The following is a 17,500-nucleotide window of genomic DNA, read 5'->3' on the forward strand; positions in this document are numbered from 1 at the left end:
CGCCTCATCCGCCTCAAACAGCAGCAGGAGGGCAAACACTTCAGCGAGAACTACATGGAGGCGCTCATCGAGAAGTGGATCAACTCACTCACCCCCGAGAGAGTGGTACAGTACAATTCTTACCACTACATATTATATATGAGCAATATCACACGAGTAGCAGTATGATATGGGAGGCACGCGTTGACCCTTAGTCCTCCATCAGTGCTGATATATAACCACATCACACTGCTAAGAGTGTGATATTGCATTTATACAACAATTTGACGGCGTAATCGTGTGTTACAATTGGGCTGTGTTGACCAACTTTGCATCGATAGACGATGTCTAATGTGAAACATTGGACGATGGCATCGTCATCATAGGTGGCGGTGAACTAATTATTTATGAATAATTAATTAATTCATAACAAATTAATTATTTGTAGCCTATCGTTTTAACTACCTGACCCACATGCTCTTTGTTTTATCACTTTTTCCGCAGGACTCTGGCATGAATAGGCAGAGTGATCGGTGTCATTATAATGCTGTGACACGCTACCTGAGAGATTCAAAAGACAGAGGAGTCGTTAGATAGAGACGAGATTAATTAAACATCACGTTTAACAACTATAGCGAGACGCCATCTAGCGGGACATCCTTCATGAACTGTCCAACATGCACTACTCTCATGGCTGACTACTTTAACTCAGACGCTACAGCGCATGACAGTGTGTGTGTGAGTGTGTGTGTGTGTGTGGGGTCACGTGATGTGCGTTTTTAGCGGTAAAGTGTGGCAGAGAGAATATGTGTCGTCACAGGATGATTATGATTGGCATTCCTGTTAGCCAATAGTGTTCCAAATGTAGACGGTAGCTAAATGTGAACGTGACAGGGAGGAAAAGAGACGGAAAGAACATGCATGCACACACAAAAAAACGGTGTACGCTTCGTAACATGAATGCTTTGATATTTGTCAAGTGTATTCAGTCAAAATAAAAAATCTGTGTGTGTTAAAGCTCATCTACTGATCTGGTGTGTGTGGGTTGTCCTACAGATGAATGACTGTGTGGATGGAGTTACAGTGGAGCACAGCTCAGATCTCTCCATTACCGTCAACACCAAGAAATCATCCCACTCCTGGACATTCACGCTCTTCTGCAAGGTTTGGACTCTCTAGCACTCCGACTCCATATTAAACTGATCTAAATTAAGTTTAATCAAAGTTCGCACAGGAATAATTTTGTTCACTTTAATCCGTGTCTCTCTTTATAAATCATTTAGATTGATGGGTATTGTAATGTTTGATTTTTAAAAAATAAAATAAATAAATAATGATTTAGATAAGCATTTAAATCGATTAAACGTTGAACAACTTCATTAATAAAATAGTGTTTTGTTAGTATGTGTTTTATTTTTTGTTTCGGTGTCTCTTCACTGAGACGTTGAATACCAGGGTTCATACGGTCATGGAAAACCTGGAAAAGTCATGGAGTTTTGACATGGTGTATATTCAGGCCTGGAAAAGTTTTGGAAAAACAGAAACACCCACAAAGTTTTGGAAAAGTCATGGAAATTACGTTTACCTTCGTCATTTAGCAGATGTTTTTATCCAAAGTGACTTAAGCTGCGCTCGCACTAGAGCTTGTGCTTGCGAAATTCTGTCGGACGGCGCTGCAAAAAGGGGCGGGGTTACACAATATGATTAGACATCAATAAAAGTGAGCGATTGCTCCATATTTTAAATTTCTTATCTTAAGTTCTCTTCTATTGGTCTAACTGATGGGATTTCAACAAGCTTGACCTTTCGAACGCAGTGAAATGTGAAACTTGTCGCACGTGCTTGCGTTTCTGGTCTGCTGGATTCGCATGTTTATGAATGGAGGTCTATGGAGCGAAAAGTGCAGTGTGATCGCAGCTTTACAATAGGAAGTAGTTTTACCTACTATTACTATGTTAACAAACTATTAAGATTATCTAAAATTAGTTTGACAAATATCAATATACTGGAATGGAGGTTAGGTGTTTCTTTTCTTGCTCAAAAACATGGTCTTACATCATTAGTGCTGTGTAAGCATCATTAATTTTACATCAAAATAAATTAAAACTAAAGAGATTGTTGCGTGTTTTATAATATGCTGTAATAAATTTAAATGTGTATTGTTTTTCTTATTATTTACCATGTATATGTAAACATTACATGAAACATTAGGTAAAAATTGACTTGAAAGTTCTGGAAAAGTCAATGAATTTTTGTAGTAAAAATGTGTATGAACCCTGGAATACTGAGATTTTGCTATCGTGACAAGTCTAATCTCATATAGAGTGATTTATCAGCAGTTTGTCTGTCTGCAATGAACACGTCATGACAAACATTTAAATACCAGCCATTCATTTAAATTTCAGCCACTGCACTGTCAATGGAAAAAGTAGGTTATAATCTGATTAATACTTATAGGCTGAGTGACTGATGTTGTTGGTTTGCACAGTTAGTCACTGTTCTGGCTGTCATTTTAAACAGTCTGCTAGTTATTTTACTTTCAAGATCGCAGGTGAGCTATCAGTAGTATGGCAATAAATGTCACCTAAAATGGTCTTCAAACTCACTTTATTAGCATTTAACACTGAATAAAGCCCATAATCAGTACCTGAGGGAATCATTGTGATAGTAGTTAATGCTGTTGTTCTGCTGCCACGGAAAATAGAAACCTACTCCACAAACTACTTGTATAAAATAAGCTGAAACAGCACAATTCTCGAGACTTTTGGGACACCTTAGTTGTTTGAATCCACTTAAATTTGTCAAAATAATTAAGTTTAATCAATTTGTGTTGGGACAACATGAAGGAATTGTGTGGAATCCAGTGTAGGATAAACTAAAAAATACAGGGTTCCACACAATTCACCCAACACAAAATGATTAAGTTAACAAATTTAGGTAGATTCAACATAAAACAATTAAGTTGTCCCCAAAAAATCTTGCAAATTGTGTTTTTATTTCATTTTATATAAGTACTAAATTTTAATTTAGAAGTGGTTTCTATTTTCCATGGCAAAACCCCAGTATAAACTACTATGACAGTGATCACCCTCAGGTACTGATTATGGGCTATATTCAGTGATAAATGCTACTAATGGAAGTTCGAACACCATTTTACGTGACATTTATTGCCATACTACTGAAAGCAGCAGCAGATAGTTCACCACAGATCTTGAAAATAAAATAACTAGCAGAGGGTTTTAAAATGAAAGTCAGAACTGTGATTCAGTGCAAACCAACAACATCAGTGACCCGTTACTAATGTTAAAGAGCTTTAATATGTTATATATTTGACCTAACTCTGCTTTAAAGGATGAATATGAACTTGACTACACGGTTTATTTTGCAAGTTCAGAATTTTACGATGTCGACAGGATTATTCGCTTTATTACGGAGACATGTTGAAATGCGCCTGTCAATCAATTTGGTAGGCGGGTCGTAGTGGGCCTCAAATTCATTGGGATTTGGATCTAGTTTTTAATACTGACATTTGTTTTGTTAATAGCACTCCAATATGACTGTGGACACTCAATGCCTACACAAAGTTCTGTCCAAGCTGCTTCCAAAAGTTGGATTTTGCGTCTTAGGAGTAGGCTGAACGATTTGGCAAAAATCTCAATCTCGATAATTATTGTCCGTATTGAATGATAACGATATATATTTCGATGTAAGTTGTTAATGCTTCCAGATTTAAAAGAGTACCCCAACAATGACTGAAGCCACAAAAATGAGAGTGTCCATTAAATAGCATAACATATTTTCAGGCAATTCATTTTCTGTGGCTTGAAAATTCGGTGCGTCTCTAATATCAACACACCATTGTTGCACATTTCTGCTGTGTGATTGGCTCTTTAATTCAATATAGAGTAAAAAAAGTCCAGAGCTTATCATAGTTATTGACATATGTAGGAGCACAGGAGCCCTTTAAATGCCTGAATAGGAACTTGACTTTTGTTTTGTCCCCCGCAGCCGGTCCGCACTCTTCAGCGCATCGCTCTGCTGTATGACGCCAATCGGCCCCATTTCTCCATCGCATCAGTGTCAGCCGGAGATGCCTCCGCCCTGGAGCCGCAGCCGGTGTGCCCGGGCGGCTGTCAGGAGTGGAGCGCCACCGGCCCGGTGCAGAATGGGATGGACCACTGCGTCTACACGGTGGAGATCGCCTTCAGCACAGAGATCTTCGGCACCTTCCGGCAGACCGTGGTGTTTGATTTGGGCTGTGAGCCAGTGCTGATGCAGAGAGTGATGGTGGACGCTGCATCCATCGAAGGTAGGACCACAGAGAGATGATGGGGATTTTTAAAGTGCACATGAACCAAAAGCCGTGATAATTTTGTTCATATTGTAATGCAGTTCCTAGAGAAATGGAATATTAAATGAGAAAACAGTGGGCGTGGCTTGTTTTTTTTTGCTGCGAGCTGATTGGATGTAGTGAAGTAGGTGGTTCATTCAGAAAGATGGGGAAAACTCTGTTGCAGTGCGCGGGAGAGACCGTATTCACTCTGCTCAAGCGCATCAAATGAACAGCCAGTGAGAAGAAGGGGCGGGGCATGTCAGATACTAGAGAGCATTTGATTGGTCAGAAGATTTGATGAGAAACTGAAGTATGAGGTGACGTCAAATTATTGATCGATTATGGCAGAAGAGACAGGTTTTTGATGTTTATATCATTTAAGCGCAAAATTTGAGCGCACTAGATTATAGATATCCTTAAAACTAACAGACTCATGCTAACATCTAAAAAAACTTGATTTTAATTTCATGGGTCATTTAAAGTCTGTGTTTTATCCTCATCATCCTCCACCCATAATCCCGCAGACCTGGAGCACCTGTTGCAGGCGCGGCAGCAGCTCCTGATGACGGCCAAGCGCTGGGACTCGTCCTGCAAAACCATCGTGGAGTTCGTCCCGAATGAGAACATGGACCTGGAGCGCAGTTTGCTGACCCGCTACCAAATCCCGCTGTCCGCCGACCAGCTCTTCACGCAGTCTGTCCTGGACAAAACCCTCACCAGAGACAACTACCAGCCGCGGCTGCACGACCTGCTCTACATCGAGGAGATCGCGCAGTACAAGGAAGTCAGCAAGTGAGTACTCCTCAGGAGTTGTACTTTACTAATTCCTCGTTTTCACTAAGGCTGCAGTGTTTCCAACAGCATAGAAAAACAGAATAAACTGAATAAAAATAATCAAATAAATAGTCCTGCCTTACATATTTCATTACTTAAATTAAAAATTTAGATTACAAAACGAAAACACTGACTGAATCCTTTTTAAGAACCGGCTTACGCTGTTTTTTCCCAGTCATATGTTTTTTTTCTTCAGTCAAATTAAAATATCAGGCTACCTTAAATCGATCGCTCCACAGAAAATACGCATTTAATTCAAGCTCCACTGTTATTATTATATCACAAACCTCTATCAACATTTTCAATAGAAGTCATTATTTTAAAGATTGTCTTATGGTTATGACTTATTTCCTCCGTCTCACTCATGGTTCATCTGTTGACTTTTTGTAAAGTACAGGCTACTATAGCATATAACAATTTTGTTGTTTACATATGACATTGCATTAATTTGCATACACGTTTTATAAGCTGTAAAATGAAAGCCTCAGTTTGGCGCAGAGTAATCATTTTGCAGATAATAAGAAAATATTTGGATCTGTTTGATTAAGGACTATTAATAACTGTACTTTTACAAATGGAAAAGGTTAGTTTGATGGTTGTACACTAAATCATCAAAGCTACAGCCTATTTGCTGAGCTTATGACTGATCCAGGACAGAGGCAATCAGCATCAGCGTTCTTGCAGGACTCCCAGAGTTCATCAAGACTCTTTGTGTTCATCTTCAACGCCGCCTCCTTCATCTTACCCCAGACATGCTCAATAATGTTAATATCTGGTGACTGGGCTGGCCAATCCTGGAGCTCCTTGACCTTCTTTGCTTTCAGGAGCTTTGATGTGGAGGCTGAAGTATGAGAAGGAGCGCTATCCTGCTGGAGAATTTGCCCTCTCCTGTGGTTTGTAATGTAATGGGCAGCACAAATGTCTTGATACCTCAGGCTGGTGATGTTGATCATCCACTCTGCAGATCTCTCGCACGCCCCCATACTGAATGTAACCCCAAACCATGATTTTTCCTTCACCAAACTTGACTGATTTCTGTAAGAATCTTGGCTCCATGCTGGTTCCAGTAGGTCTTCTGCAGTATTTGCAGGCTACGGTTTACTCGTACTCTCAGTAATATTTACAACAGATACTTCTACTCTGCTTGCACTGCATTTGTGGGCAACTAATGGTGCTTTTACACGAGTAGGATCTTTCAGTACTCATTACCACTATTATCTGCTTCACTTCACTTAGAAGCAGCCGTGGCTTAATGTTTAGTGCTTGAAAAGTGCTTAACTTTGGAAAAGAGTGTAAGAATCCTGTAAACCTCTCAGGAGTTTCATCTTTTAGGGTTTCAGTGACTGAGTAAAATTCCACAACGCTTCTTTATAAAGGCAAAATTCCAAATGAATCTTCAGCAGTTTCATTAAGAACTCTTACTTTCCACCACTAGAGGTCACTGGTGTTTCTTGATAAGCATTGAATGGGAGTTGTCATGATGATTTAAGTAAAATGATTATTTATATATATTTGAGACTGCAGCAGTTTTATATTAGCAATTATTTTGTTCAATATTATGTTCAATATGATTATTTTGTTCAATATAATTTAATTAGTGTAGTTATAGTTTTGACATGCAAAAATAAGGTCTGTAAATGCTGCATAGTGTCTGATGAGAGTCTTTTTTTGGTTATTTCTGCACAGAAGCTTGTAAAAACATCTGCAGAATTATGCCGAATGATTTTGGGAGCGTAACTTAATCTTAAAACATGAAATAAACTACTTTTTAACTTTTATCTAAGGTTTTACAATGCAAATCTGATTAGGTCCACGTGTTTGGTGAATAAAGTATGTCTCTTGTTTAATTTTTCTACCAAAAGAAATAAGATATTACTTCACAAACTCTACTGTACATGAATCATATGAACAATTGGATAGTGTTCAATAATACTACTGAAATTAATATAAAAACTGAATAAATATATATTTACACACAAGTAAACGGGATGCTTTTAAAAATGGTTCCCCAGGAAGACTTTCTACTTTATTTGCTTGTTAAATTATTTACTTATTTGTTTATTTATTTGTTTTTATTTGCTTACCAAATTATTTATTTTACATTTTTTTACTTTATTAGTTTGCTTATTTATTTATCTTGTATATATTTATTAGTTTGTTTTGTTTTATTTTACTTGGCTACTTTGTTTATTTGTTTGTTTGTTTACTTAGTTATTTACTGAATTATTTACCTACTTATTTATGTATCTATTTATTTACTTGCTTGCCTACCTTCATATTTATTTGCTTTTTTTTATTTGTTTATTTACTCACCTACTTATTTATTTACTTATTCATTTATTTATGTACCTGCTTGCTTGTTTATTTTTTTACTTCCTTACCTAGTTTATTTATTTATTTTTTTACTTGTTTATCTGTTTGTTTATTTGTTTTTACTTGCCTACCTTGTTTGTTTATTTGTTTACTTATGTAGTTATTTACTTGCTTACCTACCTACATTTGTTTTTGTATTTATTCATTCACCGAATTACTTGCCTACCTACTTAACTTAATTGCTTACATATTTATCTATTTGTTTTTTCCTTAATTACCTACTTTATTTATTTGTTTGTTCATTTATTTATTTACTTGCTTGCATACCTACCTATTTTATGTATTTATTTACTTATTTTTATTAAAAAAAATTTAACTTATTTTATTATTTACTTATTTATTTATTTACTTGTTTTTGTATTTATTTATTTATTTACTTGCCTACCAACTTTATTTGCTTACATATCCATCTACCTATTTGTTTATTTATTTATTTACTCACCTACTTTGTTTACTTGTTTGTTTACTTCATTTGTTCATTTATTGATGTATTTACTCAACTACCTACTTATTTATTTATTTGATTCATTTACTTATTTATTTGTTTGTTTGTTTAGTGATTTACATGTTTACCTACCTACTAATTTGTTTTTGTATTTATTTATTTACTTGCATACCTCTTTATTTGTTTGCTTCCATATCTATTTGTTTTTTTATTCATTTACCTACTTTGTTGTTCACTATTTATTTGTTTATTGATTTATTTACTCAACTACCTACTTTTTTCTTTATTTACTTGCTTACCTACCTACTTTATTGATTGATTTATTCACTTATTTATTTATATAATTATTTATTTACTTGCCTACAAACGTATTTGTTTATGTATTTACTTAATTACTTACCTATTTACTTATTTGTTTATGTATTTATTTACTTACCTGTCTACCCATTTTATTTTTATTTATTTATGTATAGACTCAATGATGCTCAAAAAAGAGCATATTTGCTGTTTTTTGTATTTACTTGCTTACCTACCTACTTATTTGTTTATGTATTAATTGCCTACTTTTTTTTCTTGTTTACTTATTTACTTTATGCATTTATTTACTAACTTGCTTGCTTATTTATTTACTTATGTATGTGTATTTATATTTTATCAACTCCTATTGAACATTATAGTTGTTACTGAAGTTATTATTATGCAATATGTTTAAATCTGTATTGATCTTACCATGGAATTGACTAAAGTCGCCATAAATAAACAAACAAACAAACAAACATAAGTAAATAAATACACATTTATCTCCATGCACAATTTCCATGTGTGGGCCTACATATGACCAAATCTCCATTTGCTGCTGTATCGTGTTTTCCTAAACATCCTGTTTGTTTGTTTTCCTCACAGGTTCAACATTAAGGTTAACCTGCAGCTGGTGACGAGCTTCATGCTGACGGGCATTTCAGGCGGTGCCAAATACGCTCAGAACGGACAACTGTTTGCACGCTTCAAGCTGACGGAGACGCTATCTGAAGACACGCTGGCCGGCAGACTGGTCATGACGAAGGTCAACTCTGTGCTCCTGCTGCCCCTTTTTAAAGAGCGCATGGGCCAGAACCAGCCATCGGGAGCCAAGGAGCGCGTTTACGAGGCATTAATTGAGGAGAAAACGAAGGATTACATCTTCCTGCGGGTCTGTAGGGAGTGCTGCGATGAGCTCGGGCTGGTGGCGGATCAGGAGCTGCAGGTATATGATGGCAGCATTTAAAGGGGGTGTAAAATAAGTCCCTTGTGTGTGTGTGTGTGTGTGTGTGTGTGTGTGTGTGTGTGTGTGTGTGTGTGTGTGTGTGTGTGTGTGTGTGAAGTTTCAGCACAAAATACTACATGTTTAATGTTTTCTAACTCTCTGAAATGGACCCTTTTAGGCTTTGATCCTAATTGTGTAAATCCTGTCGCTTTAAATGCAAATGAGATTGTGCTCTTTTCGGAAGAGGGCGGAGCTACAAATGCCTGTGTGTCAACATAGCAACAGATTCAAAAGCAGGACTAACGTCCTATGCTAATGAGGGAGAGATGGTCACTAGTGGGCGGGGCTTTCCCCTTCTGATGACATCATACAAAGGGAGAATGTCAAAGCGTTTTTATCAAGTCTGATTATAAAAAATAAGATTAATTAATGTTTACCATTAGAAAGCTGATTATATTCACACACTGCTGACACACACCGATGTTTTAACCCCTTTCTAAAACTGATTTATGTATGATAGGTCCTCTTTATAGGTGCAGTATGTAGTATTGACATCTAGTGGTCAAACTAGGTATTGCAGTCTAAATTCAAAACACTGGAGAGAGGTTTTTTTAGCCCGGCTTCTCTGAGGACTCCACAAGTGCAGGTTGCCAGATTTACTACACGATCTGCAGCGAGCCTCTCCTAATACTACAATGCAATAATTTGTGTGATAAAAGGAATATTTTTCATGTTAATTTGAATTTTTTTTCTGGTCCTAATCCACAACATCGACGCTTTATTTCATCAACATCGCATCTTAACAATAGCATGCGGACATAATAAAACACAACTGATCATCACCTAAATCATAGGTCTCAAATTGGATTCCTGGAGGGCCGCAGCTCTGCACAGTTTTGCTCCAATCCTAATCAAACACAGCTGATCCAACTAATCAAAGTGTTCAAGAGTTGTGTAACACCTAGATTGATTGGATCAGCTGTGTTTGATTAGGGTTGGAGCAAAACTGTGCAGCGCTGCGGCTCTCCTGAAATTGAGTTTGAGACCTACGATCTAAGGGCTCATTCACGTCGAACGTGTCTTTGCTTCTAAAAATGTGAGACGCATCTGGTTTGGAATGGTTTAAAAGCATGAAGCAGGAGAATATCCAGACAGTGCCATAAATGCCTGTAAACAGAAACTCGCGAGGGTGGCCCCGCCTCCAAACTGCTCTGATTGGTCCTGCTGTGGAACAGACAGTAATGAGCAGCGACGTGTGTGAAAGTCGTAGTGAAAGCGCAGCACTCACATGTACGGCGCTTCAAAAGACGCGAGAGTAACAGTCTAACACGAGAGAGCATGTGTATCTGGATTTGTTAAATCGTTGTCTGAGATAACTATTCTACCGTTTTTACTGTGGATGTTCCATCTAGAAGCTGATTGGTTGGTTCTTGTCACATGACTCATTGTGCACTTATAGCAATCTAAAGTTTTCAACTCCCTGATATTAAAGGGCCAGAAAAGGGAAAGAAAATAAGTCTCTTAAAAAATTTCCTGACGTTAAAATAGGATCCAAATCCCTCCCATTTTGCAGCCGATCGCAACGTGACGTAGGAGTGCGGTTTCCCCGCCCACTGATTACTCGACAGAGGCCATGTCTCCATAAAAACACATATGTACACATGTCCACAGAGCATTTTTTTGCAAAGAAACTGGGATTAAAACATGTTACAACTCTCTGTGATCAGCTGCACCGCAATAATTTTACAAGTTTATAAAACAGCATATTTGTAATAGTCAGTAAAATCGCTGTAATTCTTAACCGCGATAATCACCAAGGGCCGCATGGTGTCCGTAAACGCTGCAAAACGGCATTTGTGTGAGATTCCTTGTTGGAAAGGCTTGAATAAACTCCTCCACAAATACACAGACTTATTAATATTTTTGACTGATGAGCTGTATTTCAGCTTCATCCGTGTCTGTCTCTGTCACTGACTGCTGTTTATCTAACGTAATGCAGAAGAAGCAGATACGCGCCTGGGAACGGTGGGTGAGGACAAGCAGCTCATTTGCATTTAAAGCCACAGACTACAGATACAGTTACGCTGTACTCGGACACCAAAATGGGCAGATTCTGGAGGCTATAATAAATAATCTGATGGGTATCATGAGCTGAAACTTTACAGACGTTCTGGAGACACCAAAGACTTCTTAAATCTTGTAACAGAGGTAAAACAGGTGCCCATTAACATTAGTTGTTAGATCTGAAAAATATATTTGACCTGTTTATTTTAATATCTTTACATGAATGATTTAAAAATGGCGCTCTTGAAACTGAATCATAAGGAAATATAAATATCGCAATACTCAACAACAGTATGGCTTATTCAGCCAGTGTCTTTCAGCCCTAGTTTCTTTTATTCACATTTAAAAGGTGTTTTCAGACACCTGCTTGAGGTGTTGTCTGTAGGACATGCTGGTACATTAGAGTGTGTCAATAAATCCTGTGTGTGTGTGTGTGGCGCAGGTGGAGCTGCAGTTTCAGCTGAACAGGCTTCCTCTGTGTGAGATGCACTACGCCCTGGACCGCGTCAGAGATAACAGTATCCTGTTTCCAGACATCAGCCTCACTCCCACAATCCCCTGGAGTCCCAACAGGTACCACTGCGCACACAGATACGCGAGGGACTGCACACACACACACACACACACACACACACACACACACACACAAAGAGACAAAGTAATGTTTGTCATTTTTTGTTTAACCATTGACTCTTTCTTGTACCCCCCCCCCCCCAATAATAGCAACATGTTAAACACATGCTAATTCATATGGAATCATGCTAAAACATGTTAATTAATAGCAGAAACATACTATCAACATGCTAGTTCATACTAGAAACATGCTAACAACATGCTAAGTAATGTAACTGATATGTTAGTAGCAGGTAATTGTAGTTTTAGCAGGTTTAAAACCTTGACTTTCCTAAACCGTGGTAAACGTTGGAACCAGTTATCATCCCATGACTCTCCAGCAGGGCTTGCATCCCTCACGGAGAGCAGCAGCTGCACTAGCAGGACGTGTCAGTGTGTTAGTAGGCAGTATGTAAGCTCTCTCTCTCTCTCGCTACAGGCAGTGGGACGAGCAGCTGGATCCGCGTCTGAATGCCAAGCAGAAGGAGGCGATTCTGGCCATCACCACGCCGCTCTCCATCAGTCTCCCGCCGGTGCTCATCATCGGGCCCTACGGCACCGGCAAGACCTTCACGCTGGCCCAGGCTGTCAAACACATCCTCAAGCAGCCCGAGTCACGGTGAGCAGGACAAAAAAAACAACTCATGCGCTTTTATTTTTATTTATTTATTTATTGTTTTTCAGATTTTTTTTTTCTTTTACTTTTTTCTTCTAGATTTTAGAAAATGTATTTACTTTTTCATTTTATTTTTTCATCTTTTTTTTCCCCTCGATTTCCTCATTTATTTATATATATATATATATATATATATATATATATATATATATATATATATATATATATATATATATATATATATATATGTGTATATATATATATATATATATATATATGTGTATATATATAATTTATTTTTTTTCCTTATATTTTCACCCTTTTTTCTCTTTTTATTTAGTTTTTTTTATTATTCTAAATTATTTTTCCAGATTTTTTTGTTTTGTTTTGTTTATTTTTTCCCCCAATATTTTTCCCCCTTTGTTTTCTCTTTTTTTTATTATTTATTTATTTTTCCCGATTTTATGTATTATTTCCCAGATATTTTTTTTGTTTTAATTTTCCCCCCTTTTTTAAATTTTATTATTTTTTTTTTTTTCCAGAATTTTTTTTCCACTAATTCTTTTTATTATTATTATTATTATTATTATTATTATTATTATTTATTTATGAATTTTGTTTATTTTTTCCAGATTTTTTTTTTCCTGAAATTTCCCCCTTTTTCCTTCTTTTTAAAATTTGTATTTATTTATTTGTATTTCCTGATTTAATTTTTCCATGATTTTTTCAGATTTTAATTTTTTTATTTTATTTTTTCAGATTTGTAAAATTCATTATTTACAACCTCTCCCGCAACAATTTAACTGCTTACAGATGGAAAAATATATACAATAAAATAACACAAAATAAATAAATAAATAAAGAGTACTGCCATCATAAACTCTTTTCAGGGGACACATTTGTACCTCAAGTTACATCGTGTTACATTTACCTCAGATTACATTGGTGATGGGTCAATTAACCTCTAAACTCTAAATGTACATATTTAAATATGTTGTAGACATGCAGTCATTTAACTTAATTTAACACGATATATAATGTTCACGCACAGTGTTGTCAAGAGTAAAGAAGCACGCTGGACAGTGCAGCATAATTTTGGCTCCTATTTTCGTCCATTTATCTCTTTCAACAGAAGAAATTGCATTTCCGGCCACTGAAAATTCAGTACTTCGCTAAATAAAGTCTTGCTTTGTAGAACCACTCTGTAGTAAAAGTGAACAGTGTTGTCAAAAGTATCTCCACACTGTCTTGCCTCATAGACTTCCACTGTTAGCCGAAACGCATGTTTTGTTTGTGTATAAATGTGTGTGTGCGTGTTGAGCGACGAATCGAAGTCTCCTGTGGTGAAAGCAGCATTGCACAGATGTCGTCAATAGAGCTTAACTTGCATCGACCCTGAAACATGTCTTGCTAATGACGGGGACTAGCCTTGAGGAGTAGAGGAACTGAGCACATTAAAGATGTTTGTATTCATTTATGTTTTCCTCCATTTCAGGGTGCTGATCTGCACACACTCGAACAGCGCCGCCGATTTGTACATTAAAGATTACCTTCATCCATACGTGGAGGCGGGAAATCCACACGCACGACCTCTCAGGTAACACACACATTATGTTGCTCGTTTATCATCATTGTCAATTTTAATATTTAAGTTGGTATTGATTTGATGATTAATTAGTTTCAACGGGTGTGTTTTGGTAGGATATTTGAGGCGATGAAGGAAGTCTTTTATTTTGAAATTTGATGTATACGTGTCAAAGTAGACAACTATCGAAAAGTAGAATTTAGCATAGCATGTTATATTGTATTACAGTTAGCATATTTTAAGCATATTTTGTTTGAAATGGCTGAAATATGGTCTCTTTACATTTTCGCCTGAAAGCAGATAGCATAAAAAGTTTAGCATTTAGCCTAACATGCTACAATAAGTGCTACAGTTGGCTTTATTTTGAGCTGAAAAAACTCTCTCTTTCTGCTTTCAGCCAAAAGGTTTAGCATAAATTTTTACCATTTAGCATAGCATGCTATAATAAATGACAGATGACATATTTAAGGCTCTATTTCCTCTTTGAGACGAAAAGTAGCATTTAGCATTTTAGCATAAACATGGTGTAAAGGTTGTTTGAAGTGGTTGAGAAATGGTCTCTTGCTGCTTTCAGCCAAAAAGTAGAAATTAGCATTTAGCCTAACATGCTGTAATAAGTGACAGTTGTTGTATTTTGACATGAAAGTCAGTTTCAGTAGATGTTAGCTTAAGCATAGCATGCTATATTAAATAACATTTCACATATTTTGAGATAAAAGCGGTCTGTTTCTGCTTTCAGCTAAAAAGTAGAAATTAGCATTTAGCATAACGTGCTATAATAAGTGACAGTTGTTGTATCTTGAAATGAAAACAGTCAGTTTATACTGACTTCTACAATCAGTTTCAGTAGATGTTAGCATTTAGCATAGCATGCTATATTAAATAACATTTCACATATTTTAAGATAAAAGCGGTCTGTTTGTGCTTTTAGATGAAAAGTAGCATTTAGCATAGCATGTTATAATAAGTGACGGTTGTCCTATTTTGAGCTGAAAAGTCTGTTTATGATTTCAGCCAAAAAGTAGAATTTAGCATTTAGCATAGCATGCTTCAATACATTAGTTACCATATTTTGTGCATATTTTGTTTGAAATGGCTGAAAAATGGTCTCTTTCTGCTTTCAGATGAAAAAGTTTAGCATAAAAGGTTTAACATTTAGCATAGCATGCTACAATAAATGACTCTCTTGCTGCTTTTAGCCAAAAAGTAGAATTTAGCATTTAGCGTAACATGCTACAAGAAGTGCTACAGTTGGCTTTATCTTAAGCTGAAAAAAACTCTCTTTCTGCTTTCAGCCAAAAGGTTTAGCATAAAATTTTAACATTTAGCATAGCATGCTATAATAAATGACAGTTGACATATTTTTAAGCCGAAAAAAGCAGTCTATTTCTTCTTTGAGACCAAAAGTAACGTTTAGCATTTTAGCATAAACATGGTGTAAACATTTTTTGAAGTGGTTGAGAAATGGTCTGTTTCTGCTTTCAGCTAAAAAAGTAGAATTTAGCATTTAGCATAGCATGTCATAATAACTGACAGTTGTTGTATTTTGAAATGAAAAACAGTTTCTACTGACACCTACAGTCAGTTTCAGTAGATGTTAGCATTTAGCATAGCATGCTATATTAAATAACATTGTATTCTAAGATGAAAGCGGTCTGTTTTTGCTTTTAGATGAAAAGTCGAAAGTTGCATTTAGCATAGCATGTTATAATAAATGACAGTTGTGCTATTTTGCGCTAAAACGTCTGCTAATGATTTTAGCCAAAAAGTAGAATTTAGCATAGCATGCAACTATAAATGATAGTTCTTTCTTTCGAAAGACACTTAATAGCACCTGTCATTTGAGATGAAAAACAATTCAACAGTCAGTTTCAGCTGAACAGTAGACATTAGCATTTAGCATAGCATAAATGACATTTTACGTATTTTGAGATGAAAGCGGTCTGTTTTTACTGTCAGCCGAAAAGTAGAAGTTAGCATTTAGCATAGCATGTTATAATAAATGACAGTTGATGTAATTTTCAGCTGAGAAGTCTATTTCTGCATTGTTGAAAAGTAGCATTTAGCATAGCATGCTAAAATAAATGACAGTTGCTGTGTTTTAAGTGAAAAACAGTCCGTTTTTAATTTCAGCTGAGTAGTAGATGTTAGCATTTAGCATAGCATGCTAAAATAAATGACAGTTGTCTTATTTTGTGCAGAAAAATGTTTTTCTGTTTTTAGCCAAAAAGTAGAAGTTAGCATTTAGCATAGCATGCTACAGTAAATAGCGTTTGTTGTATTTTGAGCTGTCCGTTTCTACTGACTTCTACAGTCAGTTTCAGCTGAACAGTAGAAGTTAGCATAGCATGCTATAATAAATGACATTTGATGTAATTTTCAAATAAAAAGTCTGTTTCTGCTTTGTTGAAATGTAGCATTTAGCATAGCATGCTAAAATAAATGACAGTTGCTGTATTTTAAGCTGAAATGGTCTGTTTTTGCTTTCAGCCTAAAAGTCGAATTTAGCATTTAGCATAGCATGCTATAATAACAATTGACATATTTCTAGCTGAAAAACGGTCAGTTTCTAATTTCCGCTAAATAGTAGATGTTAGCGTAGCATGCTAAAATAAATGACAGTTGCTGTATTTTAAGCTGATGTATTTATTTCAGCCAAAAAGTAGCATTTAGCATAGCATGCTATAATAACAATTGACATATTTCTAGCTGAAAAACAATCTGTTTCTAACTTTCGCTGAATAGTAGATGTTAGCGTAGCATGCTAAAATAAATGACAGGTGCTGTATTTTAAGCTGATATATTTATTTCAGCCAAAAAGTAGCATTTAGCATAGCATGTGAGCGTGAGAGCTGGTGTAAACGGTCTGTTTCTCACAACACATGATGAGACTAGTCACACCGTCTGTCGAAATGCCCGTAATGTCACCTGATGAGTGTGGTCGACTGTGGTTGTCCAGGGTTTACTTCAGGAACCGCTGGGTGAAGACTGTCCACCCGCTGGTGCAGCAGTACTGCCTGATCTCCGGAGCGCACTTCACCTTCCAGATGCCCACGCGGCAGGACGTGGAGCGCCACCGTGTGGTCGTGGTCACACTCAGCACATCCCAGTACCTCTGCCAGCTCGACCTGGAGCCAGGTAAGGGTCCCAAACTGCTCACTATACACTATATAGTGCACTTTATCAGGCTCTGAGTGAACAAATCCGTTCCCTTACAGTCATTCACTGCTTATTACACGTGTTTTGTTTATATTTCTGTGCATCTGCAGGATTTATGTTGGGAGTTTAGTAACTAAAAGCCTGAAATGAAAATTAATGACTCTTTATTTAAGGTTTACAGTGCAAATCCAGCTAGATCTACTTGTTTTGTAAATACAAACATAAAGTCTACATATGATACACATGATTTCACGATC

At 36.4% G+C, this 17,500-nt stretch overlaps 1 protein-coding gene across 1 annotated transcript in view; it reads left to right on the plus strand.

Annotated features, from left to right (window-relative positions):
• The window catches only part of helz (helicase with zinc finger), a 75,303-nt gene that overhangs the window by 15,538 nt on the left and 42,265 nt on the right, over positions 1-17,500 (plus strand). Inside the window, exons 8-16 of the mRNA XM_056452834.1 lie at positions 1-105; positions 1,036-1,143; positions 3,988-4,288; positions 4,837-5,104; positions 8,868-9,207; positions 11,714-11,844; positions 12,323-12,502; positions 13,995-14,096; positions 17,044-17,222. The exon at positions 1-105 is cut by the window's left edge and continues 94 nt beyond it. Of these exons, the coding sequence (XP_056308809.1) occupies positions 1-105; positions 1,036-1,143; positions 3,988-4,288; positions 4,837-5,104; positions 8,868-9,207; positions 11,714-11,844; positions 12,323-12,502; positions 13,995-14,096; positions 17,044-17,222 (1,714 nt within the window). The remainder of the gene's footprint in view (positions 106-1,035; positions 1,144-3,987; positions 4,289-4,836; positions 5,105-8,867; positions 9,208-11,713; positions 11,845-12,322; positions 12,503-13,994; positions 14,097-17,043; positions 17,223-17,500) is intronic.

The sequence above is a fragment of the Danio aesculapii genome, chromosome 3 (genome assembly GCF_903798145.1).
Source record: "Danio aesculapii chromosome 3, fDanAes4.1, whole genome shotgun sequence".
NCBI lineage: Eukaryota > Metazoa > Chordata > Actinopteri > Cypriniformes > Danionidae > Danio > Danio aesculapii.